The sequence below is a fragment of the Labrus mixtus genome, chromosome 8 (genome assembly GCF_963584025.1).
Source record: "Labrus mixtus chromosome 8, fLabMix1.1, whole genome shotgun sequence".
In the NCBI taxonomy this organism is placed as follows: domain Eukaryota; kingdom Metazoa; phylum Chordata; class Actinopteri; order Labriformes; family Labridae; genus Labrus; species Labrus mixtus.
Window position 1 is genome coordinate 21,031,460 of NC_083619.1, and position 16,510 is coordinate 21,047,969.

At 39.8% G+C, this 16,510-nt stretch overlaps 1 protein-coding gene across 1 annotated transcript in view; it reads left to right on the plus strand.

The window, feature by feature from the left end:
• Positions 1-7,803, plus strand: part of prkci (protein kinase C, iota) — a 28,973-nt gene extending 21,170 nt beyond the window's left edge. The window contains exons 14-18 of the mRNA XM_061045068.1: positions 1,292-1,417; positions 1,865-1,944; positions 2,261-2,350; positions 5,692-5,807; positions 5,941-7,803. Coding sequence (XP_060901051.1) covers positions 1,292-1,417; positions 1,865-1,944; positions 2,261-2,350; positions 5,692-5,807; positions 5,941-6,028 — 500 coding nt within the window. The 3' untranslated portion in view covers positions 6,029-7,803. The remainder of the gene's footprint in view (positions 1-1,291; positions 1,418-1,864; positions 1,945-2,260; positions 2,351-5,691; positions 5,808-5,940) is intronic.
• The last annotated feature ends 8,707 nt before the right edge of the window (positions 7,804-16,510 follow it).

Sequence of the window (16,510 nt, forward strand, 5' to 3'; positions counted from 1 at the left end):
CAAAAGATCTTCTGGAACGAGTTGTAATTGTTGAAGGTGAATCGATAAAGATTGGATGAGGGATCATTTGATTTCCTGTTTATAACACTTTATTGTATCCTTTTCCAATCTGCGTTCATGAAGGATTTAGATCAACAACAAAAAAAGACAAGAGGAAGGATCACATGACAAGAGCATGGCGTTCTGAGTCGTTTGGCGCCCACAGACCAGAAAGTTTAATAAATAAATACCTCTTAAATTAAAAAAAATAGAGAGCTGTTCATGTCAGACATTGACGGTTGAATGTCAGGCAGAGTATACGTACGTGAAACGAGACAGGCAGCAAAAAGACAAGAAAATCAGCTCACGCCTCTAAACAAAGCATGGCCGAGGAGATACCACCTGCCCGGGCACAGGTGGCGAGCATAAAAGATTCCAGCAAAGATTTGATGACCTGAACAATTCCATTAAAGAGCTTAAAAAAGAAAAGATCATGTTGCCTAAACCAGGTGATATTAGCACTTTGCAAACGTCCAAATGTAACGAAAATAATCTGTGATTATTATTTGTTTCTTTGATGCAGTGACACTCTGATGGTTTTCAGAGAAAAATCATGAGCTGTAATGAAAAGTATTTGTTGTCATCTGGAGAAGGCATGCAAAAAAAAAACTGCATGATGTGGGAGTGGTTGCTATAGTAACACTAAAACCCTGGTATGCGTGGTGCAGCTTTTAAGGAGTGGATGAAGTTGTTTGAATTAACGAGGGGTTTTAAAAAAACATCTCTGCTATAAAAGTTCATGTGCACCTTGCTTTTTTTTTTCTCTGAATATATATTTGACCTGTCAGACTTTTTGTGTTGCTGTTTTAACTCTTCCACAATGGTCGTGGACTTCACCACAAAATGTGTTTTTAACGTATTTGGTTCAGTTAAAGGAACTAGTACAAACTCTTTCTCAACTTTGCCTGCCGTCTTACTATTTTTTTAGTGTCTATAAATGGTTATGGATATTTAACATAATGAAATACATGTAAATAACAGAATTAATTCTGGAAGTAATGGGTGTTTGTGAGTGTGTGTAGTCGTATGAGTGTATGTATATGGGCAAAGAAATAATGTGAGAGAATAAGAGAAAGGAAATACTGTTCTCTGTTGTCCCCATCTTTTATTTGGATTAACTAAATGTGATGCGTTTGAATTGCTGCTGTTAGTATACCTTTTCCTTCTTCTATGAAAGCCTCCCAGTGTTATTAGAAATCAGAAATATGATGCATTAATATCATGCTGTCTGTGTGTGTGTGTGTTCCTCCAGGGTTCAGTGTGGACTGGTGGGCGTTGGGCGTACTGATGTTTGAGATGATGGCAGGCCGGTCTCCATTTGACATTGTTGGGAGCTCGGACAACCCAGACCAGAACACAGAAGACTACCTTTTCCAAGGTAATAAACAAACAAACACACACACACACATACACACACACACACACCTGCTGAGGTTCATAACCAGAGGGAGGCATGGAAGCATGCAACACCTTTGTATTGACACCTTTCTAATTGCTGTGTCTCCCAGTACCAGGCACATACCATCTGCTGCTCAGCATGTGTGAATGCCTACATGTTTGTCTGTTTATTAAATGTAAATAGAGTTTAAGGACAAGTCATGGTTTTCAGATTAGTGTTTAATTCAGAAGAATTCTACTCGATAGGCACAGTCGTATTTCAAGACAGAAGCCATTCACACTTAACTGCAAGGTTTCTGTTTCTCATGAGTGTACCTGCCAGCATTGCACTCATAAGTACAGCACCATCACCTTGTCATTTTAGCCTCATGAGGCAGTCCGTCTCACTCCCTTTTCTCACCCCTTTTTTTTCTCTCACCTCCTGCAGTAATATTGGAAAAACAGATCAGGATCCCCCGCTCGTTGTCAGTCAAAGCTGCCAGCGTCCTCAAGGGATTCCTCAACAAGGTAAGAAGGGGTCAGGCGCCTCCAGATCAATTTGAAACACTGTGGGCTGCTGCTGGCCCCTGAGAATGACATTTAAATTGAATGCCATAGCTCGCTGTCTTTGCATCCACTTTCCCTCTCACACTTTTTCACCTTTCCATAATATTTCATACTTTTCCTCTGAGCAAAAGCCTCTCCTCTTCTTCACTTATATTACAAACGATCTGCTTTCACGCCTTCTCCACCTTTGTCCCCCCCCTGTCGTCTGCCTTCTTGTCTCGTATCTTGCACCATCATCTCTCGCTGTGTCTCACCTACTTCACCCTCATTCCCACAGGATCCAAAGGAGCGTCTAGGCTGCCACCCTCAGACTGGCTTCGCCGACATCATGGGCCATCCATTCTTCCGAAACGTCGACTGGGAACTTGTGAGTCATTCACTTATATTCTCTCCATGTTTCTGTCTCTCTCTCTCTCTCTCTCTCTCGCTCTCTCGCTCTCTCGCTCTCTCGCTCTCTCGCTCTCTCTCTCTCTCTCGCTCTACTTCTTGAGTTGCCTCATTCATCAAGATTTTCATCACAAACCCAAATGATGGGAATCATTGCATGCCGTGCCAAATAGGTCAAATTCAATCCATATATTGATTCTGCGGGGAAGGAAAAAAAACAGACAGCTCCTACTAGACAGCAGAAGGTCAAATTTAAGTGCAGCAGTGTCGTCCTCTCTTGGCTGCCCTGCGGGTGTAGAAGCTCAGGCGGAGCAGGCGGTTATTAGTGATGGGATCATGAGATTACGTACAGACAGGTAGAAATCAAACCGGCCAGACAGGAGACGGACAACAGCAGGAACTGATTAACAGAGATTGGAGAGGAGGAGAAAGTATGACCATTGGTTGGACAAAATGTAATTGTCGTTCGTCTGACAGAGACCACAATTAGCTTTCACGTAAGTTTTGACTTAATTTTTCCCCATTGGGCCAAAAGTACCGAGACACACTGACGATACAAGATGATAACATATCAAGATTGTAGCGGGACGAAGCTCTGCAACAGAGTGAGGATTCAGGGTAAAACAAACTTTGCATCTATGAAAGTGTAGCAGTTGTTCAATATAGCAGTACAACAGTAAAAAATCATATGATAGATTATTATGATCATAGTTCATTTAAACTGTTGCTGAGACTCGGTTCATGAGCAGAAATGAATTCTTTGGCCTTGGGTTAAACAACAGTTGTTAAAAACAGACATTTCACAGTCAAAGAGTAACATGGGATAAAAGTCTGAATCTTCATCCACTATGAGATCAACCTCACTCATTCAATTACAACTATGACATGTCTAAACAGTTCAGCTAACGTACATTATCAACATACTGTAGCTGACCGCCTCATCAGAAACAAATCATGTTTTTAAATGAAGACGTGAATTAAAATAATACAGATGTTAATCATATTTGGTGCATTAGTGGTTGGGTTACAGAACTGAATGTGGATGTGTATAAATGTTTACTTTCTGGATTTATTTTTCAGGGTGTTTCTTTATTTTTTTCACCATGAGTTGTCAGCGAAAATGTCCGCAGCACTTTGATTTAAAGCTGTAAAACTGAAAATGAATGACCATGTTGTTACCATCCTCCCAAACAGTTTGTCGAGCCCTGTTCGGCTATAAAAAGCGTCGCAGAATCACGAACAGGAATACAAATATTCAGTTATTTATGATGCTTCCTGTTCTCAGTTTCAGCGATGAGTAAAAGATGAAATGTAAGATCAACAACACTTCCTGTTGTGTGACATCTTAAACTGTAAAATGAAACCACCGTCCTAAAGATTATATTTAGTCCTCGTGGTGAGTTGTCAACATATTCCGTGCACTCACATGCTGAAAGATGTACAGTGCAAGTTGCTGGAGCTTTAGGTGGAAGGTTTAGAAAAACAAAACAATGCACAGTTTACATTTTGGTAAAAAGGAAATCCAAACCTTTGAGGAGTCTGGACACACAAGTAGTTTTTATAGTTTCTGAAAAAACACAAAAATTATTTGATTAGTAAAAATAACTGGCCATTCAGTTTTGTTGATGAATTAATTCATCTCAGATTTATGTTGGAAGAATAAAATGTATAAAATCTGCTTCAAATGAAAAAAAGACATTCACAACTGTTGAAGTGAGTCTATATCAAGAGGTCACAGTCACCTTGATATAGTTTTCAGTTGTATAAATGATCAGACAGACAATCAGACAATCAATCAGACTGACCGACAGACAGACAAACAGACAGACGGACAGACGTGACCTTAACAAATGTACAGACATGCGCTGCTGGTAAACATGACAGACAGACAGACACAGGCAGGGCAGCTCGCCAGGGATCTCAATGACCTCTTTTCCTTGTTTGGTCTGGTGCAGGGACCCAGCAGTCGGTCAGAGTGTCTGGAGAGATCAGTTTACACTCCTCCCTCACCCCCTCCATCCCTCTCACCAACACGCACGCAGACACTAACTGGAAGTTTCCCCATGTTATCTCCCTTTCTACCTGCAGGGGGTGCAGTTGTTGGCTCGCAGACAAGTAATGTAACAGTAGAGAGACAACAAGCACACAGAGAAACCGCTACAGGGTGATACATGTAATCTGAGGCACAAAGCCTTTAGTTACTATTCATCACTCAGATGTTGTTTCTACTTTTACTCTTGTATTGTTTTCACAAGAAACTAATATTTCAATTATTGAATAAACTGCAGATTATTTCCTAAATCAATACGTTTTACAAATCATGGAATCAAAGAGCCTGTTGTTTCTAGAATAAAATCCAGGTATATTTCAGATTATAGTAAATGACAATGGCATCATGACGCATGAAAAGCAACAAAATAAGGATGTTACCAAATCCTTTCACAACTCAAGCTCAATTAATATGATGAAAACATGTGTTTACATATATTGTACACCAAATTTTTTTTTTTACAATTAGGTTAACAGGCCGGTAGATTAAGAGAATAGTATGAGCTTGTTTTCCTTGTTTCTGAAGGCACAGCAAGTGAATTGTCGATGAATACTAGACTAGACAATAGCTTGATGTAAAGTGACATGACTTCCACAAGAAACAGTTCTGATGTCTGATCTGTTTAAAGCTACTGTGAACTGGTTATAAAACTGACTGAGATGTATACTGATGTCTCTTAATGAATTACAGAAGCACCACCCCCTCCCCCCCCAGCTGGGGGGGTGGCGGGGTGGTAGGTGTCAGGGGGACTTTATTCAGAGAAAGGAGAGTGGATAGAGTCAGAAATAGGAGAGAGAGAGAGAGTGGGGAATGACATGCAGGAAAGGAGCCACAGATCAGATTCAAACCCGCTTGGAGGACTACAGCCTCCAGTCCGTACATGGGATGCGCTCGCGAACCATTACTGCAAAAGCACTTCCTACACATGTACAGGACAAAATCAGCAAAGAGATAAGACATAAGACAAACCGCTTTGCCCAGAGGGGTCGCCAAAATGGACACAAATGTAAAGTTCCTGACAGAAGCGTCAATGATTCAGAGACAGATACAGATAACGACGTCTCTGTTAACCTCTCACTGTAAATCCATACTCTAACCAAAAAACCTCATCGCCTGAAAAAAAAACACTTGAACTAATCATAAATTATCAAAACTCTTATTAATTCATTTCATTCCATTTGTATCTCTTAGTTGTAATGCTTACTGTGAAGAGATGTCAGTTTGAATAGTAAGGTTGTTGAGTCTGATTCCTGTGCTCTTTGTTATTCCAGCTGGAGCAGAAGCAGGTGGTCCCTCCTTTCAAGCCCAACATCTCAGGGGAATTCGGGCTGGATAACTTTGACGCCCAGTTCACCAACGAGCCCATTCAGCTCACGCCTGACGATGAGTGAGTTTTCCATTACGTGATTTCTATTTCTCATTGAATTATTCAAATACTTGGATGTTGTTTTAAATAAGTTGATACAACTAATAAAATGAACGTTTTTTTTTTTTTTTTTTTTTTTTTGTTGCCTTTGTAGCGATGTGGTGAAGAAGATCGACCAGTCTGAGTTTGAAGGCTTCGAGTACATAAACCCACTCCTGATGTCAGCGGAGGAGTGTGTGTGACCCAGCTCCCGCGCTCACACACATACCATTCCCGAACACACTCGCACACACTCACACACTCTCTCATGCACGTGTAACGTGGCGTCTCAGTGTCTTCAAGCTGCATGGTTACGAGACAACCTGACGACATCAACCTTCGTTTTGAGGGCGGCACATGCACAGCTGAACGCTTATTTGCCAAAACCAGACTCACACTCAGCCATTTATAACCACTTGCCCTTAAGCCTACCTTCTTTCTTAATTATTTTTATATCATGTAAATCTGCACTGATATCAACCTCCTCATCGGGGCCTCTTTATCGGTAGCCCAAGAGGCTACAACGTTCTTCCAAGGTTGCTGTACACAAGAGGGGCAAGGCAGGTCAAGACATTGCCCCCCCCCCCCCCCCCCGCGACAGATGAACTGAACATCCTTTCCTTCCAGCTGGTGGGTGTTTTAAATGCATATTTTATTTGTATATATATGAATCTACTACGAGGATTATTGTTAGACAAGGCCTTTTTCAGCTACAAGCCACAGTCGGACAAAAACTGACAACTGAATAATCGTAAAGTCATTTTGAATTTGGCTTTGTGGGGACGTCCCTTCTGTAGCGGAAAGAAGAATCATAACACTAGCCTTTAAAAAGAAAGATAAAAATCTATATATTTTCTCATTTTTTTTTATTTAACAACATAGCAGTCATTATATATGTTGTTGTTGAGTGTTTAAATGCCCAGCCTGAGTAACAGAACCCAAACAGGTTCAGGCTATGTTGTTGTTTTAGATGAATACACAACATCTGGAAACAGAAGGTGTCTTGCTTCGAGTCCCTTCGCCCAGAATGAAGGAACGTGAACAGCTGTGGCATCCAGGCGACACTAATAACGAGTTATTGCTCTCAAACTGTGAATGAAAGAGCTCGCTTTGCAGGGAAACGGGCTGGAAGAGTGGAACGCGAACGCTGGAGCACAGGTGAAATGTTGCTGTGCAGACCATCCATGAAATAAACATTACAACAGGACCAAAAATAAACATTTTTCTCAAAGATGTCTTGCTGGTACAAACTAGATGGTACAGTCGATGTAAGGAAGATGTGCTGTTCTGAGTCATAGAATTTATATATTCTGATTTCTTTCTTCTCATTTTTTTTAATACTATGCCTTTCTGAAACACACGGTCTGTTTTTCTTTTTTTTTCTTTTTTTTTGTACTTTCTTCATTCCATGTATGTCTTTTGTTGTAAATCAAAACACTAAATGATTGTTTGAATGAGAGTTCCTACAGAAATCCAAAGCCATGACTCTCCTATATTCCATTTTTTTCCACATCAAAACTAAAAATAATTATTTTCTGAATTTGTTTTTTTGTACGAGTGCTTTAAAGCACATTAAAGCTCTGGAGAGCCTCTCTCCTCCCTCTCACTGTATCGACACTAAGTGATGGTGCATGGACCTCCAGATCATCCAGTCTAAGTTTCTCTCTACTTGGGAAATGTTTTTTGGGGCTCACATGGTGACCAGAGGAACACTCTCATCTGTTACACATCTTACTTTTGTTCAATGTTACTTTTTTTGTAAATCAGATTCATTTTTACATTTTTTTTTTTTTTTTGTATCACTACATTGATTCCAAAATGTTACTGGATGAACCCAGAGGAAACACTACTTGTTATATTGGTTGTTTTTTGGGGTGTTTATCACCCAGAGGACTCTGCTGATCTTTGTTATTAGTGTGCAAAAAAAACAAAACACAGATGGTAAAATAAACATTTTATTTCTCTCCTTGTGGTAATATGTGCTTGTGTCAGCGTGTGTCTTTCATTGCACTTTTTTTTTTGTATTTCTTAGCTATCCAGCCTTCTTAAAACAGCTGTGTAAAGTGTAGTGTGTTTCTATGGAGCAAGACTTTGAATATAACCATAATGATGTCATAGTGACATCATCAGGGTTATCTGGAGTTTAAGGTTTTTGATAGTTGATAGAAAACAAGCAGTAGGAGATAGGTATGACTCCTAGAAGATGAATGATTATAAGAGACAGAAAAGTTATTTTTGAAAATGTTTTTGAATTGCATTATGGGAAATGTAGGATTCAGTGTGAAAAGAAGCTTTGCCTATGCAACAGGGAGGATCACTTGTATTTGATTGTGATGAAAACTGTTACTGGAAATTATACCTTTAAAATAACTGTAAACACTAGTGGAGATCTTTTTGAATATGTTTCTTGTTTGCCAAAGCAGAAAAATATTGCATGCTTTATTTTGATGGTATTTAACCCCCCCCCCCCCCGTCCAACCAGGTGGTTGTAAAGACTTTGTCAGCCCCCTCTTAAAACTGTTATTTTTTCAAAGGATAACTGAGAACTAATCTAGTCACTTTACTCTGACAAAAACACCAAATAGCATCTCAAACAATTGTGCAATTTGTGTACTTGTTGGCAAGTCAGCACATAATCAGGAATACATGTATGGGCACTCTTCATTGTCACAAAAAATGTCATGGGAATGCGTTCACTGATTAAAACATTTCCTGAAAAAAACAAAAAATCAAGCCTCATGGGGGATTCAAGGAACAAATGTTAGAATGTCAAAAATTCGATTTGTAATGCAATCCAGCCAATACTGAATGATATCATTCAGCCTGGGTCAGAGGTGATTCATGTGAAGTGTGCATACTGCAAAGATTTTAAAAAGTTGATTAGAAGTTTAAAAGAAATGATGCAGACTCATCTGTGAACAGACTGGTACCATCAGGCCTGTGATAGTTTTACTGCTGAGAGCAGACCTGAGCTCCGAGACCCTCACAAGCCTCTGGAGAGAAAGGGGAATAAAGCTTGAGTCGTTAAGCTTGAGCTTTTCCACCCCAGCTGCCTGTGTGTGTGTGTGTGTGTGTGTGTGTTTAAATTCTGGTCATGTGACTCCTACGTGGCTTTTTTAGAAGACCCTCGGCTTGCCTGGGGGTTAAAAGGTCATCGACACCATTGCTCCCCCCCCCCTCTGCTCCACACAGCACTGAGCGTTTAGAGGTGAATGAAACAGGGGTCGTGGAAATGATGATGTGTCAGAAATATTAAGCAGATTGATTTGCGTGCTGCAATAATTCGCACAATGGTGGATAGAGACCCATTGTGTGAGGCTTATGTGACATACTGCACCACTAAACCATTGTATATTGTCTCAATTGAAGCAGATTTTGTGGAAAATGACTCCCCTTGTACGCCTGTACGAGACAAAAACAGCACAGCCACACGCAGGACGAGGATAAATGTCTTTGCATAATTCTGTATTCCCATGATGGTGTGTTTGACATTGTTCCTGTGCCCTCTGAGGTGGAGAATAGGGGGTACACCTCCCCAGGCACTGTGGCTCCACATCACCTTGTGGAAGACACAGGGAAGAATAACCTTGTATAATTAATGATGTTAAAACGGAGGAGGATCTGAAAAACATCCTGTTTTAATTGCTCTTATCTTGTTGGGTGTTTCATTCCGTCCCTGAAGGGATTAATTAAGCTGCAAGAAGAATCATACTCGCCGCTAAATGCAATCCCTTAGTAAAACACACTGCAGTTTAAGGTGCGTCTATCGGCACCGTCTGCATGCTATCACACTATATTACTGTTTGCTTTTGACTGTAGTACTGAGTAATCGAAACACCTCGAGGTAAATAAACCTATACCAGTCTTTCTGTATGGTAGCCTGTAATTGAGCATGCTGCTTGAGCGATTGTAATTATACCATAGAAGCATCTAGAGATCCAATACATTCTCCAGAAACACCCACATATTGTGTATGAAGGAATGGGGCTTACAAGTAGCACACAGTTATAATAATTACAGTAATTAAACATATTTATAGGAACAGAAAAAATAAAAACTTTGTAAATGCCTGAGAAATCAGTTGCTGTGATTTTTAGCTGAAATATCCCAGTCAAAGATCACCTAGGATGTAGGATTAAAACCCTACATGCACTACAAAGTATGATTAATAAAATCTTTAGTTAGTCATACAATCACTGTTACAAACTTGTTTTTTTAGGTTGTCTGTCTGGTAGGAACATTTGGAAATCCCCTGAATGATGTCGATGTCTGACTGTTTTTCTGCACAGTTTCAACCACTACTGTATTTTTTTCTAAACTCTGCACAGCTCTTGTTTTTGCCTTTGTCTGTGTGTGTGTGTGTGTGTGTGTGTGTGTGTGTGAGTGTGTGTGTGTGTGAGTGTGTGTGCAAGACTTCACTCCAAATTCAAAGATTGGTTCACAAGTCTTTAACCTCGCTTGTTCTCTACTCCTTCTTGTCCACTCTTTTTGTGAAGATATGTCTTCCTTCAGTGAGTCCAGTCTAAACTATCAGACTAAATCTCAATTCCTGGGGCGCTTCAGGCCTTCGCAGTATTGTTGCGCCCCATGTATGGAGGCTGTAGTCCTCCAAGCAGGCGGCCTGGTTTCAAATCCATCCTGTGGCTCCTGTCCTGCATGACATTCCCCTCTTTCTCTCTCTCTCTCTCTCTCTCTCTCTCTCTCTCTCACTTACTCGATCCTGTCCAAGATAAGGCATAATTACTCCTAAATGAAATAAAAAAATCTGAATCTTCAGTTCTTGTCTCAAAGCTGAAGATATATTTGCTCTAAATTCTGTTGCCACTTTATTTGACGTAAGTCCAACACTGCAGTAAGTTCGTTCTTATTAAGGTTATAATTAGAAGTGAGTTGTTTTCAAAGCTTTCTCTGATTATTTTGGCACTTTTATACATTATAAACTTAATGTGGTGACATTCACTGCAGGACTGTTCTATCAGATTGGATGTGTTTTATTAGATGAACTACATAGCTTTTTTGAAGTTTATTATAGATGTATTTCAATTTGCTTATTATAATTTCTCTCTCTCTGTCTCTCTAGCAAATGCGCTGCGCTTACTCATCACATCACATAATATCACCTCTTCCTACAATAACACACATTTACTATTTTTTCTCATTTATTTATTTTTCCTTCGTTCTGTATCTAATTTTTCATTAATCAAAATGTTATCTCTGCTCTCAGTCTGCTCTTTCATGGTCCATTCCTAACAGGAACCATATTATTTGGTACGCCTGTACATTCATTATCTATTGTCTTATCATCTTCTTTCTTTATCTTCATTTGTCACTTTTTCCATTTTGCAAAGTCATTTCACCTAAATAGGGTAAAAAGGTAGGAGGAGGTTAAAAAAAGAAGCTGCAGCTCAGACCCTGATAAGTGAGCGTGTGTAAGCAGGTTAACGATGACCAATAACACATCATCTCATCTGTGAATCAATGACACCTGCTGTGTGATAATGATACATCCACTCATTGAGGTATTGGGTTGGTCATCCGTTTAACAATCATATTGATATTGCTCACTTGTACAAGATATGAAGCACACAAAAACCCGGACAACCCAAGCATCTCACCACAAGAAAGCTGAATAAATGACTGCTCTGACTATTTCACAACTGTCTTTACTGTTCAGCACCTGTAGCGTTTTCACATCACGTAACAATCAAAATAAATGCATGTGAAAGGGTCACTTGAAAAGCTGGACCAGACTCTTCTCCCTCCACCCTGAAGCACTGTGCTGATCAGCTGTCTCCAGTCTTTACAGACATTTTTAACAGCTCATTGGAGACCGTGCCGTGTGCCAGCCTGCTTCAAGTCCTCCACCATCATCCATGTCCCCAACGAACCAAGGACCACAGGATTTAATGACTTCAGACCCGTCGCCTCGACCTCTGTGGTGATGAAGTCTTTTGAGCGCCTTGTGCTCTCCCACCTCAAAGACATCACAGACCTATCTAGGTCTATCAGGACTATCAGCATTGGCTCCCCTCAAGGCTGCGTTCTTTCTCCTCTGCGCTTCTCCCTGTACACCGACAGCTGTACCTCCAGTCATCAGTCTGTCAAGAGACGACACCACCCTCATTGGACTCATCTCTGGTGGGGATGAGTCTGCCTACAGGTGGGAGGCTGACCATCTGGTGATCTGGTGCGGCGAAAACAATCTAGAGCTTAACGCTCTGAAGACAGTGGAGATGGTTGTGGACTTTAGGAAAAATGCAGCCGCCCCCAGCCCCATCACCATCGATGAATCCACGGTGTCTACTGTGGAGTCTTTCCGCTTCCTGGGGACCATCATCACCCAGGACCTCAAGTGGGAGCTGAACATCACCTCCCTCATCAAGAAAGGACAGCAGAGGATGTACTTCCTGCAGCAGCTGAAGAAGTTCAACCAACCAAAGACCATGATGGTTCACTTCTACACTGCCTTCATTGAGTCCATCCTCTCCTCCTCCATCACAGTCTGGTACGCTGCAGCCACAGCAAAGGACAAGTGCAGGCTGCAGCGCATCATCCGCTCTGCAGAGAAGGTGACTGGCTGCAACCTGCCATCTCTCCACGATCTGTACACCTCCAGGACCCTGAGGCGTGCAGGTAAGATTGTGGCCGACCCCTCTCACCCCACACATGGACTGTTTGAGACTCTCCCCTCTGGCAAGAGGCTGCGGTCCATCAAGACCAAAACCTCTCGCCACTAGAACAGTTTCTTCCCCTCTGCTGTCAGCCTGATGAACAATGTCTCTGCCCTCCTCCCACATAACCCAGACTCTCATCAGCCCCACAGTCAGTAAAACAGCAAAGTAATGTGAATACTGAACTCTTCTTTATGCGTTACATTAACTCTGTGAGTAGTTACACACACTAAGATTTTTTTTCTCATAGTCCACTGCACAGCTCCTACATTGCACCTTTTGTACATTTTGTGTTTTTTATTTTTTATATTTTACATTTTTAAATTCTATTTTATATATTGTAATAGCTTCTTATACTATATTATTTAAGTTGTTACTAGTTCTGCTTTATTTCCCTGTTAATTGTTTAGCACCAATACACCAAGTCAAATTCCTTGTACGTGTAAATGTACTTGGCAATAAAACCTGATTCTGATTCTGATTGAAAATAAAAAAAATCCTGCACACTACTTTTGCTAAGAAACTCTAATGTATTAGAAAAATTTTACCCCAAAAATTGTGAAATTTAGCAAGAGAAACTGGCTTGAGGGGCTGCATGATACTGGTGACACTAGCTGGAGTTGGTTGGATGTGCAAACACCTTTAAAAAACAAATCACGTGAAAGGGTCACCATAATGGGGAAACTACACCGATTTTAACTGAAGCTAGTATAATACAAAGTTTAAAAATGTAATTTAACATTTTGGAAATAATGTTTCTTTTATAAAAGGCTCATAGCAGTAGAGTATTGAGATAATGAATTTGATTTTTTAGCTGCTTACATCTCTAATACAGACAAATGCTACATACTCAGAGAGGTAACATGCACACTGGAGTCCAAATCACAGGTTATACATCTTGATTTTTCAGGATACCATTTGTTTTACCTGGGACATAAAAAAGGTAATTTCTAATCTTGTATCCTTTGTTGTGACATCGCTAATGCTTAGTGATATGTATGCTGTCATGCTGGGGTTTATCAATTTTGTATCAACAAGTAGAAACCAGAAACCTGCATGAGGCGTTAATGTGCTTTGGATCAAGGACTATCAGAGTACTTAAGGAAGAATATTTGCCATGTTTCTTTCTAGTCTGTATTCCCTGTGTGCTCTGTGTGTGCTTGTATGTTTCTGTGATGTTATTTGTCACTGTGTATACTTTTATATTAAGCTTCTCATTTTTTTGCGCCCCAACTTGAACAGGACTCCCTGTTGTCGGGGAGGCATATTCCTTGATGAAAATCTCTGCTTCTATTAAAGGATTTATAAAAGAATAAACATATAACCATAAATCTTAGAAATTAACAGTTTCAAAGAATTGTGGTTTTATGTTTATATGTAAAAAAAAAAAAAAACATTACAAGGATATTTCACAAACCAGTTGAACATCTGGACAACACACTCCCTGGCATGAAGTCAATATATTCACTGTGATGCAGCTTCTGTCCCATTCTTTGCCAGATCAGAATTGATTTTCATTTTGTTATTTGTCCACCTCCTGTAAGTTCTCAGACTGATCGCAGGACAGAATGATGATTACCCTTTTGACCAAGTAAAAGCCAAATATTTAAGAGGCACTCAGTGAAAATACAAAACTAGATTTAAACGAGGACTACAGATGAAATTTGACAACATCCTCTGAGACACATTATTCTTCTTATAATAATAATAATAATAGGACATTTATTTATATAGCACTTTTCAAAACAAGTTACAAAGCGCTTAACATACAATTAAAATGCCAATAAGCATCAGTTATTAAAATATTATAAAACATAACACATAGTAATAAAACAATGAAACCATAAAATCAATAAAAAGCAAGTCTAAAATAATGCAATTTAAGAAGGATGTGGGCTATCAATTGTCTGACACAGCACAATGTGTGGTGAAGGTGTGTGACATCTGAGCAGCTCTTCCACAAGCATCATTACGCCAAATTACAGATACATCCACTGAACAACCACGCACATATTCCAATATTCCCCATTGATTCCAAACGCGATGTATGAAAACGACTCTGTGAGGTGTCTGCCCCCAGGGTCCACTTAGCACTGAGTCCAATAACACTTAGACTGAGTCTGGTCTTATCAATGTGCTGTTAGTCTGTGAAAGCGCCACTGCTAATGCTAACACAAAGTCTCCTCCTTTAGCGTGGCGCTTTAGCTCTAATGAACAATCAGTGTTGGTCACAATACAGCAGATATGAGATTAATTTAGTCCCTGTAGTACAAAGAGTGATGTTATTACAGGAAAATCAATGTCCCTCTTGTTGTTCTCGGGGGCTGGACAGGGTGTACGCACATCTGCTCTCATAATACAACTGCTGACCTTGCTGTCAGAGAGCGAGCCAGAGAAAGAGAGAGAGAGAGAGAGAGAGGCTGCAGAGAAACAGCCGACCGTGTTGTTTATCAAAGCTTTATCAAGCCTGTGTGCTCCAACAGACGTGTGACATCAGACCGTGGGCCAGTCAACCAGAGTGCACACCAGCTGAAAAAAAAGAAAAACTGCATGTGTGGACAGGGCATGATAACCTTTTCAGATCAAGATTCCAGCTAGGAAATGAATTAGATTTGATTCAGAAGACATTGGTGAGGGACTCAACCTCCTGGAGATGAACATGAATGATCTATAATTCACAGAATCACATTATTGACCTGCTCATACTCAGATTTTTATTAACTCTCACTATCACTGACAGCACAATAGACGACTGAATGACCTCTTGACCTTTTTTTTTTTTTTTCAGAAGATAGGTCCATAAAAAGAGACAGGGGGGGGGAGGGGATGGGAGTGAAGGGAGAAGTAGAAGCTCCACTTTTGCCCAGTGTCAGTTTGTACTTGTTTGCACAAAGTTGATGGAAAGCCAAAAAAGAGAGGGAGAGAGATAAAGACGCTGTCATGTCAGTTCATGCCGTTACAAAGAGTCAACCAGGGCATGTCAATAAAACTAAGTGATGCAGGCAAAAAAGGTCTAGAACATGAAAAATCTGCAGAGGGACAGGAGATGGAAATTTGCTCTAGCTAACGCTTGTTCAATAAATATAATGACGACATTTATGTTAAAATTGTACATTTACAAAAAAAGGCTTGAAGAAAGATTCTACCTTGAAATTAAAGATTTCACATTTTTAAGATTTTACCAATTAAGTGATGGATGAATTCTGAGATATTTAAGTACGCTGAACTAGCAATAATATAGAGTTGAAATTATTCATGCAAAATAAATACAATATGAAAAAGTATTAGCATCAAAATATAGGCTACATGATGTAACCTACTAAAACATAAAAGCACTCATTATGCAGACTGGTCAATTTGAGATTCATTAACATTTCATTGGATAATAATTACTAATGCATTAATGGGTATGTCACTATAATGATGAAGCTGATGCTATCATTTTAAATATTTAAACTGATATGCAGCTTGACCTATAATGTAATAAGGCTATAAAGACTAATATGCATATTATTTTACATTTCTTAATTTTATTATAATCGTATCCACAATGTAACTAATTACTTACGTTATTTTTTTTATATGAAGTGGCGTGTAAGGCATAGAATATAATGGAAAATACAGTAAAGTATCATCAAATTGAGAAATGCAAATAGCCTACTATGGTTGCTTGTCTATTTGGGTTGATCACTAAACCACTTAACTGTTTAATTTAAATAGGCCAGTCCTAATTAAACAATCCTTTAGCCTAATATACTGTAGCCTAAATATAGGCCTACACATATAGCCTATATATATATGTGTGTGTGTGTGTGTGTGTGTGTGTTTATAGGCCTATTAAAACCCATGCACAGAAAAGAGTTGCTGTGGTGAATAACCTCTGAAAAGTCCCTGGACTCCAGCTTTGGCTTTCTGTTGACATCTATTTCCACCTCTCCTATGCTCACGGCTTTAACTACAGCTGGAGGAAAACAAATCCCTCTCAGGCGGTGCGAGACAGACAGACAGACACAG